A 26,866-nucleotide genomic window follows, 5' to 3' on the forward strand; every position below is an offset into this window, starting at 1 on the left:
GTAAAATGTGGGGCAAAAGGACCAGCTACTAGACAGCCTCCTGTACCAACTGCCAGAGTGCTGGAGTTTCTACCCTGATGGACAATGGGAGGCAGGAAGGCAGGGGTCTGATGTGCATAGTCTATGGGAGCCTGTTAAACTTAAAGTTATAGATCGACTGTGATAGATACTGCAAATAGCTATTTCAGAGGCTTAGATTCAGACAAACTTCAGAGAAGACTGGTCATATTTACCATGTCTAGTGATGCATACCTTTAATCCCAGCACTTGGGAGGCAGAGGCAAGTAAATGTCCATGAGTTTGAGGCCAGTCTTGTCTGTATGGTAAATTTCATTCAAAGCAGGGCTGGAAGACCCTCTATTCTCACCTCCACCAAAAACCAGACAAACTTCGGTATACCTTCCTCAATCTTTACCACATGGACTTAGAATCTATTATTTGAATCCAAAAGGAAGCACTGAGACAACATCATCAAACTCTCCATAAAAGGAACTGTCACATCCAACTATTTCAGAGTGTGTCCCCAAGAGAACATACTCCAGAAGGGAATGTGAAAGAACAGGATGTAATTTTAGACAAAGTTCCAAAAGATTACAGGCTGTAACTAAAACTGAAGTTTTAAGGTGTCAAAAGATTATCTTAGCGAGCATATTACAGATTCCATATATTTTGAATTCCACTGTACTTTTCAACTTTCTTCCAACTGGATCAAAATGTTGGCACCTTGTAATGAGTAAACTTAGTGCATATATATATCATTCTAAAGCCTTATCACTGAACATCGGTGAAGACAAGAGTAATTTTCTAACTCTATAGAAAAATGAGCCCAATGTGGTGAAGAAGTGGGATAAACAGGTGTCCGGCAAAGAGAATTCCAGGGCCCTGAGACAGCAATCCTGTGGCTTACCAGAAGAAGCCATGTTAAAGTCACATGCCTGGTATGGTATTTTCTGGCCACAGTATTTGGAAGTAGGAGATTAAGATTAATGTTACAGACAGAGATGAAAACAATATCCAGACTAAGGACAGAAGTAATACCTGAAAAATATCCAGCAAACAGTACAAATTTTGAGATGCAAGAGACACTTAAGGAGTAAGATGATGTGAGCCCAAGCTGCACAAAAGCAGCCTGATTTTACTAGGGTGTTCAGAGCAGACAGACACTCAATCCAGAAGCTCTGCTTTGAGATGTTAACTGGAAACAGTTGCTTTACTTTGATGGGATAAGATCAATGTAGAATTAGAATAAGGCACCATAATAATTTCAAATGTAATAGTGTTCTTTTACAAACAGGAGATGAAGATGAATATAGTGGTGCATGGTCATCATCAGAGTCGTGGGGAGATGGATGCAGGATGCTCCAGGATGCAGGCTATACAGTGAGACCTTAGCATACAAGGTGCTGTCATTCACGTCAAACCTCCACAATCCCCCCACCCCATCCCCAGCTGATAACAGTGCTGGATGTTCAGTCAGAGGGAGAGTGACAGGAGGTGACAGCACCACACTAGGCCCACACTGGATGAGCATCCACATAATGTCTAGTTGTGGCAGCTGAAAAGCACACTGGTGCCACCACGGCCTGCCACATGCCATGTTTGCTTCTGTCATCTGTTCTCTTTGAAATGCATTCACACATGCATCTCATGGTCCTCCTTCATAACTAATGTATTTTGTCCTCAGGATAAAGTAATTATAAGCCACAAAATTGAACTCAACGCAGAAAAGCAATTTTCGTTCTTGGTTCCCATCTCAGTCCTGAGGCTGTGTTTAGGAAAGGGCCCCTGTGAGCCCAAGTCTGAATGCTGAGCCACTGCTAGGAATTAAAACAAAAGTAAAAGAAACAACCTTATAATTGCTGATCTAAACACTGGTGTTTACTTTAGGAGAAATTCATACATCTTCCTATATAAACTGAGGACTTAACCTCATCTTCCTTGATATCTCCAACTGGGTGTTTAGAACATCTTCAAGTTTAATCTACAAAATATAATTCTGGATTTGAGTTCCCTGCCATCCTAGCAATCCATTCTCCAAATGAGTGTTCAACTGACCTTTAGAAAGTGACACGGGGCCACTCTGTTACCTTGTTTTATCACCGATGGCTTCCAACAAGCTAAGAATACAGCTTAGTATCTAAGTGATCATGATGTCAGCCTCCGTCCTCACCCTGACCTCGTGGTCCATTCATCACACACCATTTGTTATTGGATGATAGCAACTTGGACCCACCCCATGGCCTTTGTATCTGCTGCTTTCCATGACTCAAGATGTGCTCAGTTCTAGGCATTCATGCATGGCTTTTTCACAATATTCAGGCCTTAGCTTCTATCTCTTTGAGTCTTGCCTGTCCTGCCTGGTTAAAAGCTGTCCAATTGCCTAGTTAGGCCTCTGTACTGTTTTATTTACTCAGTGGGACTTCACTGTAGTGAAAGTGCCTAAGGGATCTGTTTATTGTTAATCCTTTCTGAAGATTCAAGAGAAACCAGCATGTCACTATTGAGTCACTCAGTACAGATCTGTTACTGAAGCCGCTAATAGACAAGTAAAGCCAGTTTGGTTTTCTTCATTTGATGATAATATATGTCAACTTGTTGGTACACATATCCCCCTCCACAAAAATATTTCTACACATAATAGTCCCTGTTCAAATCCTTTTTCTGGTACTAGGAAACCCTGATTTACCAGTTTCCATCATGCCAAGCCCATGTAAGCTTTCTTTTATCATACCTGTGCACATGACTTCTGTTGTAATGTTTTCTTTAAAATAAAATAGCACCCAAAGAGATGTGTGCAGGGTCCCTTTTTAAACTCTTCTGTGTCTCTCTCCGCTCACTTGAACTTGAATTAAATCTGGCCAAAGATCCAAGAACTGGGATGGCCTTTCTTCAACATGCCAACACCTTCTGTTCCCTCTGCTATTCACTGGTATTTTCATATGAGTCAGCAGACTTGATTGAAATGACACCCACAACATGGCCTTCTTCAAGACAATCAGTTGTTGTCTTTCCTTGTTCACAGTTCTCTCCATAAGAACGTAAGATACGTAAGAGAAAGGACATTTGTTCCTAGACACTATGGTACTATTGGAAGCTAGAGGACTGTGAACATACAGAATAACTTCAGCAAGAACTGGAATAAAATAATCACGGAATAAATGGTACATGCATGTGCAAACACACGTGTGCATGCAGTTTACATGTTTTGTTTCAAATACAGTGCTTATTCTATTTACTATGTGGGGACTTTAGAGACAGTATGCAAAAACCTATTCATTATTAAAGAATGGATGTAGTAATTCGTAACCAGGAAGCTAATAAGCTGCAAGGTTCACTTTAAAATCAAGTTGCTCTGTGTATTTAGTATGTGTACAACAATGCCCCCTTTTATTGTCAATATTAATTTGGGACATAAAGGTAAACTTCGGAAGCAAACTTCATGACTTGAACTGATATGGTTACTTCTGGAACCAAGCATTTTGAGGATAATGAACTACATAATGCATACTAGAAGGTTCTCCGATCTTTCAAAGATGACTGGTATAGCAGCTGAGTAACAACATCAAAGATGGCTTCATTTTATCTGGGTTACCGTGAATCTTCAAATCAAGCAATCATTCTATTTAAAAAAAGTTCCCTGTCGTTTCACATCATTAAGAGAAGGTAAAAGCCATGGCAATGTTAAAGAACATTAGTTTATTCCTGTGGGCCAAACTGGAGTAAATTTTCCTTCTAAAAGGCGATTCATCACACACTTGCATTTTATAGACAGTGGGGGAAACACTTGGTGAAGTTTAGAGTAGAAAGTGACTGTTGACTGCAGTCAGCTCAACGCTAAATCTACAGGGCTGAAGCTCCACACAGCAGCTTCTGACTGAAGCAAATTGTGGACATCTGGAAATGCAGTTCAGACTGGCAATATTTTTCTTTACTTAAACTTATTTGAAAATCCAGTATTTGTCCAAAAGACGGAGATTATTAATGTAGCAACACCTTTGGGTATCCAATCTATGCATAATATTCTTGCTTCTAGATAATTTCATGTCACTATCTAACCTTCTCTCCACTGTCAGATGGTAAGACAAATCTCATGACTTGATTGCTCATTAAGTCGAGGCCTAAGCAGGCAGGAATGGACTTTTGCTATCTGAAAAAGCAGTTAATCCACCCTAACAAATGTAACACTATTATCTTTTAGTAGCTTGCTTGCTTGCTTGCTTGCTTTCTTTCTTTCTTTCTTTTTTTTTTTTCTTTCTTTCTCTTTCTTTCTAATTTTTGTTTTTTCGAGACAGGTTTCCTCTGTCTAACAGCGCGGGCTGTCCTGGAACTCACCATGTAGACCAGGTTGGTATCGAACTCACAAGGATACACCTGTTTCTGCCTCCTGAATGTTGGTATTAAAGGCATGGGTCACCATGCCTGATTATGTTTGTAGATCTTATTGTTTAAAGGTTATAAGTTGATTAAACCATCTCAAGTAAACCATAAATTTATGTAAAGGATGTGGTTCAGTTAATATCTACTGTTTTCCAAATCTGTGCTCAGAAAATCTTTCAGTTGTACAACAGAGACGTAGCGAGGACAGAATGAGGACAGTAGCGCAGACAGATGAAATGAGGTGGTGGGGTCCAGTGTTGAGGAGCTGAGAGCAGGAGGGTACTGCTATGCTGTCAGCTCACTTACTTTATAAATGTGCACTATTAATTGGCAATAATGATTTCATAACTCACCTCTGCATACTTTAGCTTCAATGTTTTATGCATTTCTCGAAAACGACTGTAACGCCTGAATACAGTCCATGTCTCATCTAGGACAGAAATCTATTAGCAAGAAAGCAAAAACAAGTCAGCATTAATTACAACAAAAAAGTAAGTAACTTTGAAAAACATAACTTAAAAATTAAATTAAGAATGATTAGCATGTAAAATGTCTCCACAATTGAAAACATTATCTAGCTGCATAAATACAACTTATAAATAGTAACTGTGTCCTATTAATCATCTCCTTCTGCCGTGTCTTGTAGGTTTTATAATAAGTGGCCAGAGCCAGAAGACAACCTCTTAGCAGATCACAAGAATGGTGCCTGCCTCCAAGTCTGAGGACAGAGTTCTCTCATCAAGACCCATACAATGGCAGAAGAGATCTGACTCAGAAAGTCGTCATTTGGCATCTACATGTATTCCAATGAACACAGATATCCAGCATTCATTCATTCATTCATTCATTCATTCATTCATTCTCTCTCACACACACATACATACACACACAATTTATATACACATACATGCATATATACATACACATACATATATACATATATACATATATACATACACATATATATACCGTATATTATATATCATGAAAATATATTATTATAGATTATATAATATATGATGTTTTATATATATATATATATATATATATATATATATATATATATATATATATAACAAGGGGAAACATGTATCCCTTAACTCCCAACTAGCTGGTAGAATCCCAGAGTATATTCTTTTGGGTACAGCAATGTGTTCCATGTAAAAAGTCTATCGTGGGTCACTAGAGGTCCCCATAGTGGACAGAAGGGAAAAACAAGAGGAGAATCAGAAATAAAAAGGGGAGAAGACAGAAGGAGAGAATTAAGTAAAACACTTCATTGTGCTAGTGATCACTATCTTAAATACACACCAGTTGGTTTTCCATCTCTCCAGGAGAGAAATTCTGTTGTCAACTCCCTAGTTTCCCGGGTAAAGGCAAGCACCATAGCCCATCACTGCCATCAGCAGCTGGCACCTCAGCAGCCTTCACAGACACAGCTGAGCACCATCAACCTCACGTCTCAGCTCCACTTGCCACTGCTCTGAGCTCCAAACCACAAAGCCAGCCTAAAGACACCTTCTCTGGATGCTCCACAGGCATGCCCAGGTCAACGTGATAGTCTCCCATCTAAAGACACTGGTCCACACTCAACACACCCAGCCAACCGGAGGTGGGGCAGCCATCCCTAGCTGTCCTTGTAACATCCCCACATCTGAGTAAGTCCGTGGGACTTCACCCCACTCTTAGAAAATGACCTCATTCTGTACCTGGCACCCGCTGCCAGCAGGGGTGAGAGAAATCCCATCCGGTACACAAGAGAGATGTGGAGAAAACCATGGGGCATCAGCGGAAGAGAAGCCACAGTGAAAGAATACCCAGGTAGGGGGCTTCCAGAGGAAGTGTCTTGAATCCCGGAATTGCCTGAGTCACTCATTTCTAGATTGGTAAATGAGCTGTTTGTGGGGGGGTGGGGGTGGTAGCAGGGGGAGGGGTGTATGATGAAGATTTATTATTATGCTTCTGTAATTTGCTTAACAATTTAATAATGGCGTGTTTCTTCTCGGGTTCTTTGAGAACAGGTGTTTCCTAAGGAACAAGTGAGTTGTCAAGGCGTTGGCAACGCAGGTGCTCTGCAGCTGCCTCGCTCTGCTACGCTAGGCACTCCGGCGGGGAGCTGCTCCTCACAGCCAGGATGGTGGGGCTTTTTCTTCAGATCCCTCCTCACCAGACCTTGCAGAGTCATGGCTGAGGTCCAGGAGGCAAGGTTGCCACAAGTAGTATGGCAGGACAGGGCAATATAGGAACTGGGCATGTAAGGGAGAATCAGAGCAGGGAGGAGGCCTCTCAGCTCCCCACATGCCTGGTGCCCTGTGGTGCCAGGAAAGGTAGAGCTACTGGAGCTACAGCCGTGATTTGTGAGTTGGAAGATATAGGAGGTCTGAGGTAAGGTGAGGCATGATCCTGTTGATATGAGAAAAATCACTAAAGAAAGTTGACATTGCTAGCAGCAAACCACCAAACTGAGAATAGGACCCCCTTGTGGGGAATTAGAGGAAGGATTGAAAGAGTTGAAGGAGATTGCAACCCCATAAAAACAACAATGCCAAGCAACCAGAGCTTCCAGGGACTAAGCCACTACCCAAAGACTATACATGGACTGACCCTGGGCTCTGACCTCATAGGTAGCAATGAATAGCCTAGTAAGATCACCAGTGGAAGGGGAAGCCCTGGGTCCTGCTAAGACTGAACCCCCAGTGCAGGGGAATATGGGGGAGGGCAATAAGGGAGATGTATAGGGGGAATACCTGTATGGGGGAGGGGAGGGGAGGGACTGGGGGCTTATGGACAGGAAACCAGGAAGGGGAATAACCTTTGAAACATAAGTAAAGAAATATATAATAAAAATTAAAAAAAAAAAAGTTGACATTTTACCTGTAACTCAGAGTCCAATGCCTCCTTCAGGGGGACATTTCCACCAGACCTCTCAGACTCACAATGGAACACCTGCAAGATCTTGCAGCACTTCAGAATGTAGCAGGAGCATTCGCCACTTCAGCCTCCACTAGGGACATCTGTCACCTCTGTTCTGACTGCAGGTGACTCCTCATGCTGAACCACAGCCCTAACAGACTACCAGAACACCCTACTAACACTCTTGATAGGGTCTGCTCATCTACACCGTGTGTCCTGAGTCTCACCTGTCCCTACCCTTGGTGGCAAATGTTCCCAGACCTCCAGTTCAACTGTCTAGAGCACCAAGCTGCAACCAACTCTGTTTCCAGAAAAATGAGCTCTCTTCTCTAACACAACGTATTTCCTGCCGCATTATCCTCATAATTACCTCGACAGACTATCACTATGCCATTTTAAACTCCCATTCACTAGTCCTCCACTGTCTCCTCCATTAAAACACTTCTATTAAAAGGCTTTCTTACGATACCATCAATTTACTTCTTCTTGCGTCTCCTGAATCCACACTAAAACAGCATCCTACCAAGGTCATCAGTACCTCCACACTGCTACCACGGGTTAACGTTCTCAGCTCACTCTGGGTGTGGCCCAAGCAAAGCAGTCTTCCTCCTCCTGCTCACATTTCCACTTGGCTTCCGGGCTGTTCCTCATTTATCGTTATAACTTTTCTTTTCTAAGACGTCTCATATCCCTGTCTTCTACATACTAAATGCACTAGGATCTCATCCTGGAACATGTTTTACTTTCTACGTGCACTCTTTCCTTCAGTGATCTCATCGCCCAAATTTACATGACAGCACTCCCTGCATGCTCATCTTCTGCTCAACCTAGACTCAAATATCCCACTGCTTACTTGGATGTCTAACATGCACTTCAAACTCAACATGGTGGATTTGCTAAAATTCATCATACTTAACCCTCATCCTTTCCTCATTTCAGGTAATGTTATTTTGCTCATTCAATCCCAAACCATGTTGTCCTCCTTAATGTTGCTCTCTTACACCTTACATGTAACCAACCAGTAAACCCTTTATTTTAATTATTCAGAATATGAATCTTGCAATGACTGACCAGGTCCATCACTCCTATCTAATTATTTTTGACAGATTTTGACGTTGGTTCCTTAACTGTGCCTGTCTTTCTTCTCATTCTTCATTCTTCTGTCAAAGGGCTCTTGTTAAATATTGTCAGGTGAGGCCATTTCTTTGCTCAGATGTAACACCACTCACAACATCCAATTCTAGTGAGGTGCACGTTCTTTCCCTCACCTACTCTGTCTTCTCCTTGGGCTCATCTGAAACCTCTGTAGACTCCCGGCTTACCTGGAACATATCAGACATACACACTGCAGGTGTGACCTCAGGAACCCTGCACATATCAGACATATACACTGCAGGTGTGGCCTCAGGGACCTTGAACATATCAGATGTGTACACTGCAGGTGTGACCTCAGGGGACCTTGAACATATCAGATGTGTACACTGCAGGTGTGACCTCAGGGGACCTTGAACATATCAGACATATACACTGCAGGTGTGGCCTCAGGGACCTTGAACATATCAGATGTGTACACTGCAGGTGTGACCTCAGGGGACCTTGAACATATCAGATGTATACACTGCAGGTGTGGCCTCAGGGACCCTGCATATATCAGACATATACACTGCAGGTATGGCCTCAGGGACCTTGAACATATCAGATGTGTACACTGCAGGTGTGACCTCAGGGGACTGTGTGTTTTGTTCTCTTTTAGAAATGTTTACACTCCAAACACCTACCTTGTTTCCTTCTTCATGTCTGCTCACAAGTTACACAGCTAGTGATGTCCCTCCCATCACATCCCATCTAAAACTGCACCCCTTCCTTGGCTCCATTTCTTCTTCCCCTTTTTTTTAAATTTTGTAATTAGCAATATCTGAGTACCAAACAAAAATGGCACACCATTATCTTAGTTTTGGCTTTTCTTCCTCACTAAAATGTGAGTTCTAGGAAAGCCTTTCTTTTACTCTATGGGTCAGGGTCCCTTAGAAGAGTACAAACCACACAGGAGGAATCCAAAAGACCAACTAGAATATCCAACTCCAAGACTGACTTGTCTCTAATACTCTCCAGCTCTTTAGTGACTTAAAACAGAATATATATCTTTAAAATTACTCTAGGGAGAAAAGGCCTTTAAAGAGATCAAATAAAGCTGGGGTGAAGGAAACTGGGCACTGAACCTAGGATCCTTTGGCCTATATTTTCTTCCTCTGTGGCTTTCACAGCTTAACACTTAACTATTGTTTGATATCTCTGGTGAGAGAAATGGCATACCACACCCACACCACAACTTTGGGTATGACTCCTCCTTCTCATACCAGCTCTGGGATAGTGCCTTGCTAAAGTATTCCAACTCCCTTAACTGCACACTATAAATTCTGTGAGAGGCACAGTGCCAATGGGCATAAGACATTGTGTGACATCTCTGCAGAAACAAGGTCAAGTCCTTCTATGTTGAGGGCTGGAGGATTTCTCGTGTAAGTTTAGGGGGAAAACGCAGAAATGTAAAATACAAATTGAAGTCCCAATTTGCTCTGAATTAAAACTGGGCATAGGACAGGATTGTGAGCATGAGGAGAAGGGTAAGCAGAGCAGCAAACCCGAGAAGTCAGACTTAAGTCGGTCAGTTATTTCCTTTAGCGCTCAGAAGGCAAGGCATCACAACCACACACTTCTGAGGAGCAAATCATTACTTCGCTCTTGCTGAATGGTTCTGCTGATACAAATCCATCTTTCCTGGGCCATAAAATGATTGGGAGCAGCTTAAACACCATAAACATGTCCATGAGATGAACTGCACTTATACATAAACAATTCTCAAGTGAGCGCTTCCCACACGGTTAGCTTATACACATATTTGCAGGGTTAGAGATTGTCAATTTTAAGACGTCATCAGTATCATTTGCTGGTGTACAACCGTCTGTGTGAGGAGCAGCTAAACAGTTTGCCATCTGAAGGCTTAAGTAGCCCTATTTAAATGGTTAGGTGAAGGAATCCTTAATACACACATTAAACATAACTCTTAAACATGCTGTGAAGACCTTAAGTACATCCCAATGTGTGGACATGTACACTAATGTATGGGGCTTCATTAACATTTCAAACCGTGGAACATGAGACTGTAACACTTTCTAAGCTTCTGGTCAAGATGGCCCATGCAGTATGGGAAGAAGCTTCTGGAACCTGATTTATATTTATTTTTTATATCATCCTTTTTATATTACTACTTCTATTGATGTGATATAGTATATAATAAGGATACTTAATGAATGGTATGTTTTATGAAGAAATAAAAATAATCATATTCTATCCAGTTTAGCACTTTTTCCCCTTTGTTAGGTACTTGTAGTAAATATAAGTATTTATATATATCGGGGATGTAGGGCCATGGTAGATCACTTAGATAGCATGTGCAAGGTCCTGGATTATATTACCAGAACATTAGGTAAAAATAAATAAATAAATAAATAAATAAATAAATAAATAAATCTATTAGGTGCTATTAATTATTTTAAGCTGAAGCCAGAAAATAATAAATTCATGGCAGTCTCACTATTCCCAAGATGACAGAATCTAATTCACTAATTAGACTCAGTGTCCTTTGTAAAACATGAAATATATTCTGAAAGTATGGATCTGTAGAGAAATACACATCAGTGCATTAGGTTTAATTAAAATCTCTTCAGACAACTGCTGCATAAAGAACTGGCTGAGTGTCAACTGGAGCCAACACCCTATTAAGCACAGAAATACCCTGTACTGAACACAGTTGCTACTCCATTCTTCTTCATTCATGTCTACCATCAACATCATGAAATCACCTCTCAGAAAGGACCAAAAACCCAGTGTGTACTGATTTCCAGTGGGCGCAGAGCCCAAACCTGCTGAATCTGGGGGTCATCTCGACTGCAGCCTCCTGCTGGTCCCTTGTTTTCAGGATCACTTCACTAATCTTGCAGGCCAGAGCTGGACTTGGATCGGTTTTCCTAACCCCACAGACCAGCACCTCCAAACTTCTGTGTTGCTCAGCCTTAGTGGGACCCATCAGAATCATTTCCCATATCACGACGCCCATGCTATTTCCTTTCTCTGTTTATAACTAGAATGAAATACAGGCTATTTCCACTTGGCACCATGACTCCACTTTGGAAATCTTTTCAAATTACATTTTCTGTGACGAGCATCTCAACTGTTCTGGCATTACAGTCCCCATAATCACTTTTCTATGATGACCTAGAATGACTGAGGTCATTCAAGAACAATTCCCACAGCATCATCCTCCAGGGTCTCTCAAGATGACACTGCTGAACTCAGTCCTGAGCCTTCAAACACCTTCTGCCTTCTCTATTTCCTATGCTTTCTCTCGAGTCCTTCTTGAAGCTCTACAGAGTTCCTCCTGCCTAGACCACCTTTCCTCTCCCTCCATTCATCACATCCACTCATCCTCTCAAAGGAATAGCAATGGGAGTCCACCTTGACATCTTCCTGACCACCTTCCATGAGCCTTATATTTCTGTTGTTCAATTTCTATGCTTATTTCTTTCCCACACTTAGGCCCGCTGTGTCGGTCCTTTTCATCTTTTCTGTACATCTATTTCTTTTTTTTTTTTTTTTATTAACTTGAGTATTTCTTATATACATTTCAAGTGTTATTCCCTTTCCCGGTTTCTGGGCAAACATCCCCCTCCCCTCCCCTTCCTTATGGGTGTTCCCCTCCCAACTACATCTATTTCTTAATGCATCCAGGCAGGGTGTGCATGTTTGTGTATATTACAGAAACCGCAGAGATATTTGTTAAGTAGTAAGGGAATCAAGGTATAATTTTTTCTGTATTTAATACACAAAGGTTCTTTCCAATAAATTATGTGCAACTCTATTTCCTAGTTCCTTCGCTCTCGGAAGGCAGCAGAATGACCTGCACAGTTGTCCCTTTCTGACTTATCAACAAATCAACTGTGTAGAGGTTTTGGTAAGTAGGGGCAGTGGGGGAGATAAAGAAGAGGGCAAAGAATTATAAAGTAAAGCAAGAAAATGTCATTTATCATATTTCCCTTGGAGAGAACACTGTACTGACTTAGAAAGGATGCATAAATAAATGACTTGGGGATTAGGATAAGAGTAGGTGAGTACAAGGCTCCAAAATGACACAGGAAGAATCAAAAGGTAATCTCTAAGGTCTTTGAAGGGTGAATTTAGTTGATTTTGGAGTCCTTGCCCCTGAGTATCAGCTTGGAGAGAAAAGCTAAGCCAGTGGGCAGGAGCTGCGTTCCTTGGCTTGATGAAGGACAGTGGTTATAACTGGAAGGGGAATCTAGGACACAGAGGATAGCTGTGCTGCACTGAGAATGTCTGGTGGGGGCATAGAGTGTGGCACTGCTCTGCCTTGCTCATGAACACTTTGGGTTGTTCACCTATTTCTCTTTCTAGTGAGCCCAAAGAAGAGACCATCTCTGCACCCTGGAAAATATACAGGGCAAGAGGCTTTGTCAGTGGGCACCCAGGAGCTCTAGAGGCCAGTAGTGATGTGTCTAACTTCAGACTGCATAAGGAGCCTTGAACTGGGCAGGCATAGCTTTCTCACACCCATAGGTCCTATAAGCTGGCAGTTGAGGGAACTGCTAAAATCCCATCTCAAGACACTTGAATGGAGAGGCCAGAGCTCAGCAAAAGGGGTCTTTTGGTCTCTGGACAGTATACTCCAAGGTACTGTGCAAGCAAAAAGTAATCTAAATCTAATCCCAGTGTTGACATGAGTAGGAAGTACATGGAGATTGGATAATGGAGATTCATGAAACAGAGACCTGGGCAAACTTTACATCTTTTTGTCTCTCCTATTCTCCAGGAAAAGGCAAGAGGCCCTTCTCTAAAGATGTACCATGAACAAGTATAGAAGGGTCTCAGAGCCTTGAGTTTGGTTTTGAATCTATAGTAGAAGGAAAATGACTCAAGGGCTGTGTGATGAATTACCACCTATATTCTAGACAGCCATGAAGAGGTCCTAAAGCAAATGGAACTTTCTAGCTCGTCCAAACCCAACCTTATAGAATAACCAGGAATAACTATTTCATGATTTAATGTCAGCATTTTCAAAATAGAAGATAATACTGCTTATTTTAGTATACTTGCCTTATCTGCTGCATTGAAGGTAAATTTGACAGAATGTATGAAGCTCTGGAACTCAAAACCATGGTCATTTCCAATAAAGGCTCTTGTAGCATTTGAGAAGTGCAGATGACAAATTGGAGGGGTGTGTGTGTGTGTGTAATTACTCTACTTTAAAACTACAGCAAAAGTCAAAGGTGACCGCCCAGGTATTATTTTCTTTAAACTAGATTTTGAGATGCAAAGTGAGGAATTAAGCTATTGGCCATCACTAGAGACTGAAAACTGAAAGGCAATGGATGGGCACAGATGTGGCCCTGACTTAAGCCTAATGACTTCACTAGTTCCAGGACTGAATTCTTTCAGGCCTCAACTCTTCGGCCTTAAAATGAACTTTTGAGGCACCCATGAAGAAGGAGAATAATGTGATGCTAGGAGCACAATGCTCTGGCTTCAGACCTGCTGCCCTCACACAGTCCTAAATGAGACGCCTTCATCAAACCTCTCCGCTCAAGGCTCGGGATCTACACAGGAGAGGCAGAAAACTGAATGAGCCAGAGGTGATGGACACCTACAAGGAGAACGGGCGACAAGACTGATGTACACGTGAATTCACAGACTGTGCAGAAGGCACAGGACCTGCACAGAGTCAAGTTAGCGGAGTTGCAGCACTGAGTGGGGGACGTGAACATGGGCTCCCACCCTGACCAAGAAGCTCTTGGCATTAGTACTTGCTGATAAAGAGAAAATGTTTTCCTCAACGGAGCGCTATGGGCACATCAGCTGTACTGCAGGGCAGGCCTCATGCCCAGAAACAGTTTTTATGTTACTAGTCTTTTTTAAAAATAGTTTGTTTGAAAGAAAGAAAGAAGAGAGAGCAAGAGAGAGAGAGAAGGAAGGAAGGAAAGAAAGAAAGAAAGAAAGAAAGAAAGAAAGAAAGAAAGAAAGAAAGGGAGGAAGGAAAGAAGGAAGGAAGGAAGGAAGGAAGGAAGAAAGAAAGAACACAAAGTAGGGGTATGTAGCAAGCAGGGAGGGCTTAGGAAGAGTTGGGAAGGGGGAAAAATCAAGATCAAAAGGTATTATATGAAACAAGTTTTAATTAAAAAAAAAAAGAGAAATATCCACTTCTGAAGAAACATTTTCTCTGAAGAAAGATGAGGGTCTCCATGAGTAAAAACTGCAAAATATTTGAAACATTTAACAAATAATGTAGGAAGAGAAAAAAATCCTTAAAGCTGTAAAAGTAAGAAACATGGAAATTAACATGTTCTTAAAACAAACACTTGGTGACAGTGAAGTTCAGAAAGGGTCCCCGGAGGATGTGGTCATGTCTCTCCTGTCCTAGAGAGTCAGTCTCATTTCTTTCCAGCCTTCTCTGCATATTTACTTTGTATGAACAAACATAGGGGTCCAAGGCAGGCAACACAAGAGATTAGATGGTTTATAAAGAAACCTTCCAGGAAAGGGAAAACCATTGTTTTGTTTGTTTGCTTGTTTGTTTTGTTTTTATTTTGTTTTTGTTTAGTTCCCTAGATTTTCCTCGTTTGTTTATCTATACATTTATTTATTTATTTTTAGTGTAAGAAAACAATTCTCAAAGAGGCAAAACAGTACTTAAGTAAACGGAATAGATGTCATTTCCTTTGCTGCTATTTACACAGTAAAAGAGCACACACTGGACCTTGGCTCTGGATAGTCAGGGCATTGCAGAATAACATTTGTCTCAGCTCTGCTAATCCACACAGAGGGAGATAATCTATCACGTTACTAATAAACATAGGCCTAGATGCCAACATACCACTCTTTCTGAACATTTATATTCTCTCAAGTTGGGAGCAAGTACTTCTACAAGATGTATGTGTGTATGGTTTTTCTAATAGATTGGAATAGCTCTCATTTTTGTTCTGCCAAATAGAAAGAGAGAGATTTCTCTCACTGTAAATGTAATTACCACAATCCCTAAACTGCACATTTCCTGGGCATTTCTTCAGGATTCCTGTCAGGCCTTCCCACCACCAAATCCTCAGGATTTGTTGGTGTTTTGACAAAAACTCCATTTTAAAAAGCACGCAAGACTTGAGCGTGCACACATAACAGTAAATTCTGTAAGGAGGCAAGGATTTAGAGATGGCTATTATGTCTAAGACAATACTAAAGATGCTCTCAACTTCTAAAAAGTACAGGAATTATTGATATTTCGAAGGCACATTAAAACAAGAAAGGGAATCAGTACCATTTACTGGATTTAGGTTCCATGAGGCATGTGGGACTTGGGCCTGCTTACCAGCTGTGTGGCCTTAGGCAAGTCAATCATGATTTCTTCCTTTATGTAATACGACAAATACCCTCATTTTGGAACATTCTCTATATTTGTAGAAATGTCTGGCAGAATGCTTGGGGCATAGAAAATTCTGGGATAGATGATAGCTTTCTTTTTTATTCATGGAGGGGCTATAAACTCAGTGGTATACAAAAAAGCAGGTTAGGGGAGGCTGAGTGTATAAATGACAACAGGGAACATGGAGTTAACCTTATTGAGAACATTTGGTCACTATGATGGATGATGCTCACAAGAAGGGTTAAGCACATCAAGTTGGAAAGCTCAGAAGATGTGTGAAGATCTCATACTTCAGAAGAGGGATTCAAGCATCTTAAGCCACTTGACAAGAAGAGCCATATTGCCACTGATGGTCTACATAGCAGTGCTGGGCGACTCTCTAGAAGTCATGCTTTCTCTTGGCCATTGCTCTGTTTGCTTCTCAACTCCTTCCAAGCCTCCAATCAGGAGACAGAAGAAAGTGAAGCAAGATTTTAAGGCAAAAGAAGAAGTTTGCTTTGGTGGTAATTTTGTAAACAAATAAATAAACGAACAAAAATCAGCTGATTGGAAAGGTCTAGACATTTTTTAAAAAATGTGGGGCTGTGGTGTGCAAGCAGAAATAAGAGCTGGTCAAAAGGGCTGCACTGCATCTGTGTGAGAATGGACAGGACCTGTGTACTGCTGAACAGTGACAGGATGCCCAAGATGTCAGTAAGCTTCTCAAAGGAGATGAGAAGAAGGGCTTCTAGCAGCAGAAGGCTGGACACTACCCAGGTCCTGGGATCATATGAAAAAGATGGGCAGTGAGCCTAGACATGCATTTCTACATGAAAAAGCATCCAGATGAAATGAAGCCAAGCTAACCTGTAGGTGCTGCAGATCGCCCAACACCAAAGGCACTTCTGTGTCCGTGCGAGAAAATAACTGCTCCAGTGTGAGATACTCGTCCTTGACAACACAGAAGCCACATTCTTGCACACTCTCCTTGAACGACTAGGAGCAAAACAGCTGCACTGTGAGGAGTCTCAAAGGGACCTGGTGTGCACAAATGGAGCTTGAGGAACCTGTGGGTGCTATTCGCTCAAGATTCCAACTTGAAAATACAACAGCATAAAAGGGTTTTGTTTTGCTATCCCAGCCCTGTAGTTCTGGGCTTCATTCTGCTGAGTTATCCCTCTTAGCTGACTATTATTGGTTAGGTACCATCTGAGGCCTGGAGACTCAGGTCTGTCTAAAACCAACAAGGTTTAGACAGCTGAAATCTTTAGGAGACCAGAAATAGAAGGGATAATTAGATGTGGGGAAAAACTGACCATGATGTGACATGGCGGCAGGTGGAGAGTAGGGAGAATGGACAATTCAGCACAGCGCTGTTCCAGAGAGAAGTGAGATGCCATCTTAAACAATGGCCTTTATAGAGGAAAGAAACCCAGCAAACCATGATGAAACATATACCAGCATTGGCTCATTTCTTTGTACCACTGTATTGACATGTACATTAAAATACAAGGACTTTAAAATATCATTATTTCTATGACAAATAAGTATAATATCTTCTGTTAGCCTTAACCACAGATTTCCCTGGCTGGTGTTTTGTATTATGCTGAAATGTAATTTTAAAATTAAATTTCACTCACTCTAATCCTAGCTAACTGAAAATGCAAGCATTGACTCAGGGTGGCTGATTTTCTCTATCAATCACTGAAAAGCTTTGAAAGAGCTTTGGGGTGACAGCTGTAGTCTAGGGAGTGGCATTACTGAGGCAGCTGTGATTTTTTTTTTTTTTTATTTTGTGGGGAGAGCAAGTAGGAATCTTACTGGTACATACTCCTGATCAGTGTGTGGCACTATACTCAGCCTGGCCCACCTTTAGCCTCCTGCCTCTCTGTGATATCTGCCAGCAGAGATTGTCTTTATTTACCTGAGGATCCAGTCTCAGAAGGCTGCAAGTTTAGGACTCCTGGAAGGGCAACTCCAATGAAACAAAACCAACACATTGACTCAGGGTTCCTAGGCAGGTGCCTTTCATAATTAGTAAAGTAATGCATGTGGGATACACCAAGGAGAGGACAACTTCATTCATTCTCAGGAAGGAGCAGGAAAGCAAGCATCAACAAGAAAGTAAGGAATACACAAATCAACCATGTTCACACAGTGAGATGCTTCTCAAAGCAGGTCCTGTCAAAGCAGTCAGACCCAGAAGGCTCATGAAGCCCCTCCCACAGCTGGTGCTTCTTGCTACATGTATGTGAAGCCTTCACAAAGTGGTATGAAGAAGTTAAATGGAGTTGGGGATTGAGCTCAGTGGTAGGCGCTTGCCTAGCAAAGCGCAAGGCCCTGGGTTTGGTCCCCAGCTCGAAGAGAAAAAAAAAAAAAAGTTAAATGAACCCAAAAACCAAACGTAGCTAGTTACTGAATCTCAGACCTTTCCCCACAAAAAGTGTGGTTTGGGCCTCCCAAATAAAGCAGGTAGAAAATAGTTCTTTTGCATTAATCAATTCTAGTTTAATGAAAAGCTCCATTCTCATTTTAAAAAGCAGTGCTGGAAACTTCCTTAAGACACACAGGAGTTTAGATGAGGGGCACCTGCACACTCTTAACCTTCAATGTACCTAGCAAGCTCTTCACTGCTTCACTATAGGATTTTAAAAGATGTCAAATCCTACCCAACGAAGAGTGGGCTGAGACCGACTAGAGGCCAAAGGGAAGAGGAAGGCAAGGGGGAGGATACTAGGAGCCACACCATTCATGGCTCAAGCATCCGCATACCTAAGCTCATATGCTGCCCTCAGTAGCTGCATAGAATGTTTCTGTCTCACGTGATGGATAGGACACAGTGAGTCATTTTTACAATTGCCATCTTGTTAGACATTCAGGCTGGGACTTGTAGTGGATGGGCCTTGGTACTAATACATCTTTGAAGTCCCTAAGTGAAATAGCCAGTGACCAGGAGCAAGACATACTTTAAACAGGGCCCCACAGCAGAAGGATCAAGCCCTGAGAGCTTGTCATACACACACAGTTCAGGGGCCTTAAGAACCACTGTGGAATAGAGGGGGAAATGAAAACCGACTTTGAAAAAGAATCAACAATGGTTGTTCTAAAGTGAAAACCTTAGTATGATAAAATATCTATGCACACAAACACCAACTTTTCTTATAAAAACCTAACACTAAAGAGAAATGTATTTTTTCAAAATCAAATCAATAACCTTTGACTTCTTAAAGCTACTTAACTCACCAAAATAATCTAATCGTAGCACAGTATCATCAGATATGATGCTATACTACGAAACATGGCATATGTATGACATATTCAAGTAACTTACCAAAGCCGGGAACTTTGGAAAACTTTTAAATAGTAACAAAACCTTCAATGTACAGTTTCATAAAGAAAAACTCAAAATAAACTTTCAAAAGTTTGAATGCTAGTTACATTGTTTTTCGTTCATAGGCACCCACAGAATTATGAAGAGGCTTCCAATAAAGAACTCTCCAAGGACTTTTACAATATGTGTAAAATAGCTGCGGTTATGCTCAAATAGTGGTGACTGGTGGACTTATTTTCTGTACCTTTCCTTCATGTATCAAGATACTGCAAAGAAAACAACCAAAACCCCAAACCTCATAGAGACACCGTTGCACATGAAGAGTCGCTGAGGGGCTCCAAATGCAGAATCCCATGCATTCCCTAAGCCTGTCTGTTTTTATTTAATTTTAGCAACAAGTACACATAGCACTTAAGAAGCATCAAACACAGAAGGGAGGCTACAAATTATAAATGCAAGGTCATCTACTCATAGCAATCCAGCCCAATGGTTTTATTGTCCACATTATACAGATAATGGAGCCTGAGGCTACAAAATCCCAGATTATACGGGACAGCTAGGGTAATGCTTTTGCCTGCTTTATTTGGAGAGGGGCAGCAGAATCATAAGACTTTCTTTCTAGTACTAGGTCTTTTGCAGCAGTGTTCTCACCAGAGAGCAGGTGAAAACATCAGTAGACCTTTCTAATAGGGGAAGAGGAATCCTCCAAGCAGGCCAACATGAACAGTCCTGGTGTGCCTACTGCGAGTACTGGAGAAGGCAGAAATAGTGCCAGCTGTAAGCACTGGACTTGGTATGCAAGAGAAAAAAATTAAAGAGGGAAGGAAGGAAAAAGGATGGATGGAAGGAAGGAAGGAAGGAAGGAAGGAAGGAAGGAAGGAAGGAAGGAAGGAAGGAAGGAAGGAGCAGACCTCTTGGGATTTGGAGTTATAAAGTACAGATCCTGAGAAGCCCTGTGTGGTCCTCTGATTTGATTACTTTCTCTGGCAATAGCATCCTCAAAGCTTTGAACACATCTGAAAACTAACTGGGCTGCTGTCTACTGATAACTTTATCTAAATTAACCCACTTACTTAAAAAGTAGTCTTCTTTATTAAAGTTTTATATGTGGAGTCAATAATCAGCTAAACTCCATTAATGTGTTCATCCGTAAAGTGTAGATATGGACCAACTAAAAGCAGTGTGTGTTTTCACTTTTGCAACTTCTAGACTTGTTGAATTGTAATTCTGGGCTAGGAAAGGCCACAAAAGAATCCAAAATATGGAACTAATACAATAGCCTGGAAGTAATTTTTATATTTGTGTATGACATTACACATGTTACCAAAAGAGAACACTATATAGTCTCACAAACATATACAATCTAGGAAGGTGGAAGAAATGAAGAGGATCTGAGCAGTTATTGGTTCAGGGATGGTGAAAAGCAATAGCACAAAGACATATTTTAGCACTTTAGAGCAACACTTCGAAAGCCAGTCAGGCACAATACTTTCTCACCTAAACCTCAGGTCTATAAATCATGGCCCACATGTTTTGTAAAGAAAAACTCAGTATGTAGAAATAAGCACCCAAACACTTGACTCTCTGTGTGCCTGAAAGGAGGGACTTCCCAGAGCACAGGGGCTCGCCCGAGGTAGCGAGGTCCCTCTATCCCCTCTTTATTCCTCCCTCAAGAGTTCCAGGCTTGCAGGACTTGCACAGAGCTCTTCTATCAGATGTTCTCTGGACAGACAGGCTTCTCCGACATAGTGACCTTTGGAGACCATTGAGTGCTGTTTTCCCTCATTTTGACAAGGACCCAAAACTGAGCAAACTGCAACAGAATCAAAGTCTATCAATCTCAGGGTTCAAATTCCCAGGTCAGGGTTGATCTGAACCAAACTGTTTGTGAGGCCACCCATATGCATCCACACACCAATTCTGCAGTAGACTTCATTACATTAATATCCTTGCCCATCCTTGAATAAAGAAATGTGCTTAATCGTTAATTCACTGAGGAGGAGGGAATAGCAGCCAGCAACATTTAACTAAGTGTATGAGTCAATGGAAATAAATTTAAAAAAATAAGATGAAGTCATTATTTTGGAAAGCTCATCTCTTCCTTAATAGTCATATAAATAAAATACCTGAAGCAGATTAAGAATGTATCTAATTAATAGCTTGTACACACACACACACACACACACACACACACACACACACACACACGCAATGAGTAAAGGTTAATTTTCTGGAGCTCAAATCAGGAAAGTGCTGGGACCTTGGCTGAGATGATACCCTCTGCCCCAGCAGATGTCTTTCTGCCTCCTGACATGACCCCATCTTTGTAGGTGTCCTCTCCCACCATGTTCCATGATCTAAAGTTTCACACATTAGATTAAAGGAGTAAATGTCTTACACAATAATATTCACAAGTAATTTCATATTCTTTTCCAAAAACACAGAGGAAGTGCCACACGGTGTTCAACTTCTGTTCTTCTAGAAGGAGGATGAAGGAACACTTACCTTAACTTCAAACTCGAAGTGTTCATCCTTGCCTTGACCACACAGGACATAGCGGGGAATACTAATCTTAATGGGGTCCTTCAGGTCGTCTGGATTTGTTCCCAAAGAGCGAGAATACATCCGCTATCAAAGGCACATTGGACAAGAAGAACAAAGAGAATCTAACATCACTGTGTGGCATCGAATTCCCTACTTGCGCAGAAGAGACAAAATGTATCTCAAGTAGGGCTTATTCAGAAAAATGATGGCTTCCTTTAAAACAGACATGCTAAACCTCTCTCATAACAAAAGACCATTTCTGTAGGCATACCAGTCCAAAAACTTGGGACAAAAACACTCCTAAGTGTTGCTTGGCTTTGAAGTTTCTTCAAATTTATAAGATCAAGTGAAAAGGGGGATAGATTACACTTTCTAACTCCAAAATTGGTGGGTTTTTTTTTTTTTGCAAAGTTTTTATCAACTAAGCATATTTCTTCTTTTCCATATCTGACTGCTGTTCATAGATCTGTAAAAACTGGGGATTTTGTTCAAATTCAATTCATCATTAACCTTTAGTCATTTTATAATGAAGTTAAGTATAGTGTAGAAATCTGTGTAAACCACATTAAGACAAATCGTAACTATTTTCTTTAGGCCCCACTTGATTGATAATTGACTTGGCTGACAAGTATTTATATTCTGGGTGGCAGGAAGCCAGAGGGGTCAGAGGAAGATGCAGTATAAAAAATTAATTTTTAAAATGAGTTCTTGAATATAAATAGAAAGAAATCTCTGAACAATCATAATTTACATTAACCTCAGGGTTTAGAGAACATAAGACAGTATGTTTTTGAAGCAGTAGCAATAAAAAATAATGAATTAGAATCACATTCAGGGCTAACATTTGCTGAATACTTTACCATACACTGTCGGTGTGCTAACCAGTTTCTATACATTAATTCTATCAATTTTCATCATGTTCCCATGAGGAGCTAATCATTATGAACACTATTTATCAAAGGAGAAGCTGACTATGAGGCAACCTTGCTCTGTAGGACAAGACGCTGATAACACAGGGTATAAACTTCACACTAGTACATTATTCTGGTATTAAATTTTAAAGTGAGCCCATCCATCTAAAATGAATGAGGCTAATAAGTACTTCAGTTATGCACACATTAAGGTGTTGGAAATTACATAAATATGCAATAAAATACAATGTTCTGACCAAAAAGAAAACATTGGGTAATACATTCCAGTTCTCCCAGGTAGAAAGGGGGATCTGGAGTTCAGGCAGGTACTCATAGGTTTGTCCCTACCTGGCTGCCTGTGTGACAACTCAGATCATGGGTTGTCACGGAGATGGACGATTTCTGACTGTAGTTTCTAATCTAGCTGACAGAGTCAATGTCCAGCAGTATCTGAAGCTACTGAAGCCTTTTTACAGCATCATGACTTTTCCCTAGTGGTTGGTCACCCAGAACAAAAACCATTGTTTGCCACATGGTATATCTAATTAACTGTCATTAATGTAAAAAGCCAAAACGGAAATGCTTAGATATGTTTTTAAATATGAAATGTCCTAATCACATTAATTCACTGATAGTCCATGTCCAAATTACTTTAAATATAGATCTTCCCTGACATGTTACACAGTTAAAGATGAAAACGAGGGGAAAAAAGAATTTAGTTGGTATGGTTATAAGAAAATGTTTACTGATAAACAGTTGCTCTCACCTATGTATGCCATATTTACCCAGGAGGTTCCTGCTTTGTTTCCCTTGATCGTTTCTATGCCACATGTATGAGCATGGTTGTGCCTATGTGTAGGTTGTGAGCCTATGTGTAGGTTGTGAGCCTATGTGTAGGTTGTGAGCCTATGTGTAGGTTGTGAGCCTATGTGTAGGTTGTGAGCCTACGTGCAGATTGAGAAATGCCTGTGCTGGTCACAACCTTGGCAGATAGGAGCTCTAATGTGGAATTCTAAGCAGTAACTCACAACTGCTAATACAGCCTGCAAGGGGTTTGGTGCCCTTTACTCCACTGCAACATTGAGCTTTCGTTTTTTTAGTTCAAGTTTCAAAACGAGGTAGAGCTGCAACCTCTAGTCTGGTACACAGTCTATCCTATGACCACTTAACTTTCTAGTTCTAAGAATGATATGGTGAAATCAATTCCTCATACAAGAAGGGTAGCTTGAGGCTCAGGTCACACATTCTCTGAGAGAAACTAAAAGAAAAATATACAACAAAACCATCTGCCTGATGCTTGACAACGTTCCTAGTGTATGAGTAGAGTGGGGATGCATTATGTAGATCAGCTGGATCCTATATGACTCACATCATCCTAGGACACTTTGCTGGCTACTTATGTTAACTTGACATAAGCTAAGGTCTTCTGAGAAGAAGGACTCTCAATCAAGAAAAAGCTCCAAGCATATTTGGCCTGTGGGCAAACCACTGGTGAATTTTCTTGATTACTGATTGATGTGGGAAGGCATAGCTCACTGTGGCAATGCCACCACTGACTGATGGTCCTGGATGCTCTAAGAAAGCAGGTTCATGAGGCACAATGAGCAAGCCAGTAAGCAGCACTCCTCCATGGTCTCTGCCTCTAGGTTCTGACCCTATTTGAGTTCCTCCCCTGAATGTCTTAAATAACAAACTACAAGTTTTAAGATGAAAGAAAACTCTTCTGGTTATGGTGTTTTATCACAGCAACAGAAATATGGATCCCCCTTTCCACACCTGCACCTTGATCGGTGATTTCTGATACTCATACTAGAGTGACTGATCAACCAGGATGACACAGTGAAGCACAACAAATATTTGGCTGGGAAGGACGACAATCCTCTCTTCATTTCTCAGCACGCTGAAGGTGACAAGTGCTGCCGGGATACTGCTGACATCCTTGAGCGCAGTTTACTTGTACAGTTTCAATCTTACCGATTTCACATGAAGCATTATTAATGAGCATACAGAAATAAACTGCAACAGAAATAAGGGTCTATGACCATACCATGTTGAATGTACATGGTCTTGTCAAAAATGGATAAGGCAGGGATCTGAAGATGTCTGAGAGAACACATACTATATAGAAAAAAAATTAAAAAATGAACATATTTCTATCTAGTCCTTGCTGCAGGGTAGTTTTTTTCTAAAATTACTTTATGAAGTCAATTCCATGAGAAATATATGGTTTTTAGATACAGCTGTGAAAGGTACTTAACATTTTCCTAAAATATGTCTTGGACAGTAAGACAAATTAATATTCATAAATGTATGCTTGATTTGTATGGGGCTGTATTTTAAATACCTAGTTTTGCCCTAGACATGGGAATGCTGCATTGCATAGTTTGTGAGTGCTTTTAAATATCATGGCACTGCTTACTTTGGATGGAGTCAGTTACTTTTTCTACAGTGGCCCAGACTCTTAGGCTCAACAGGGAAGCTAGGGACACATCAGCACAAGAGGTAGTGAGATACGAAGACCTTCTACTACAAAACAGCAAATCCAATGTGAATAGATATGTAAGATGCTACAAGAACCTTAAAATGTACTGTGGAATGGTTCCACTTAAAATAAAGAGTCAGAAGCAGCCATGTAATTAGTAACTTGTATTATATGTTGATAAGTAAGAGATGTTATCATTAAAAATTAAATAAAGTTATTTTTGTATTTAACAAAATATTACCCTATGTGTCTACATAATTTTTTTTAAATTTGTACCTGATCCACAGAGGCTAAGTAACAAGGAGGGATCAATGGGGAATGCATGGAAAGTGAGTAAAATAAATACTGTGGGTGGACTGGGGGATGGGAACAAGAGGAATCTGGTAGGGAAAGGATGGAAGGAAAGAATACTGGGACAGACAGCTGGAACTGGGAGGAGGCAATTCAGGGGAGGTAAAAAGCTAGTGCACTTGAAACTCTCAGGAACCTACTAGAACGACCCCGGCTAGGACTCCTAGCAAATGGGGAATACAGAGCCTGGTCCAGCCAACTCCTACAACCAGGCCAGACTTCCAGTGAAGGGTATGGACATCAACACAGCCATAAAACCACTGACCTACAATTTGTCCTGCCAGGACGATGAACTGAGGGAAAGGTGGCACAGAACTGGTGGAAGTCGCTAGCCACTGACTGGTCCAGCTTAAAACTCATGCCATAAGAGGGATCCCAGCCCTGACATTACCTGGACTAGAAACCAGAGGATGGATAGCCCAGAAACCTAGGCCTAGGATAGAGCCACACATAACTGCCCCCCCCAAGTCAATGAAATGATGCCCAATGATATTCTACTATACTCATAGATGGATGCCTAACCCAACTGTCATCAGAGTCCTCATCTAGCAACCAATGGAAACAGATGCAGAGACACACAGTCAAACTCCACAGATGGAGTTCAGGGAATCCTACTGGAGAAGAGGGAAGGGGCTTATAGGAGCCAGAGTGGTTAGGGACACCACGTAATAACCCATAGAATAAATAAACCTGGATTCAAAGGGGCTCACAAAGACTTAACAGACAATCAAGGAGCCTGCATGGGTCTAACCTGGGCCATTTGTATATTTTTAGTTGTGTAGCTTGGTGTTTTTGTGGGACTCCTAACAGAGGGAATGTATTGTGGGGGATGGGGAGGTGCTGTTTCTGATTTTTTTCCATGCTTTTGGGACTCCTTTCCTCCTATTTAGTTGCCTTGTCCAGCCTTAATATGAGGGGAGGTACCTATCTCATTGCAACTTGATATGCCATCTGTACTTGATATCCCCGGGAGATCTGCCCTTTTCTGAAGGGAAACTGAGGAGGAGTGGAGGAGTAGGGAATGAAGGAGGTGAATGCAGAAGGAGGGAGGGATGTAACATATGAGAGAATAAAAACAAGTGACTGAAACACTGTAGTTATGTTCTCAGGGAAAAGACAGCATAACTCAGGCTCCATTTAAATTTCCTCTTCCTACACAGGCTGTCTCCTTTGAAAGTAGCATCCTGAGGAAGTAGAGGAAGTGGCATTAGTATCCACCCAGCTCACTGCAGGCTATGCAAGGGCACGGGATGGCCTAATTCCACAGAGAGTCATCAACATTCTCCTAATTACCAATTATGTAGCAGATGGTTAAATTCAGTTCATGCTTGACCAAGACAAGGTCAGCCCTAAGAACTGTCATCTAATCTCCTGGAGACCATAACTGAGCTTTGCTTAAAAAATACAGGCACATCAGGGTTTTTGGTTATCCTCCTCCCCCCACCCTTTTAAATCAGATTAAGCCCTGTTCTAATTTAAATCAGAATTACCAATTCTCC

At 41.2% G+C, this 26,866-nt stretch overlaps 1 protein-coding gene across 1 annotated transcript in view; it reads right to left on the bottom strand.

Annotated features, from left to right (window-relative positions):
• The window catches only part of Kif16b (kinesin family member 16B), a 290,355-nt gene that overhangs the window by 47,749 nt on the left and 215,740 nt on the right, over positions 1-26,866 (bottom strand). The window contains exons 24-25 of the mRNA XM_032904316.1: positions 21,585-21,707; positions 4,731-4,820 (exon numbers count right to left, since the gene is read on the bottom strand). Of these exons, the coding sequence (XP_032760207.1) occupies positions 4,731-4,820; positions 21,585-21,707 (213 nt within the window). The remainder of the gene's footprint in view (positions 1-4,730; positions 4,821-21,584; positions 21,708-26,866) is intronic.

The sequence above is a fragment of the Rattus rattus genome, chromosome 5 (assembly GCF_011064425.1).
Source record: "Rattus rattus isolate New Zealand chromosome 5, Rrattus_CSIRO_v1, whole genome shotgun sequence".
Classification (NCBI taxonomy): domain Eukaryota; kingdom Metazoa; phylum Chordata; class Mammalia; order Rodentia; family Muridae; genus Rattus; species Rattus rattus.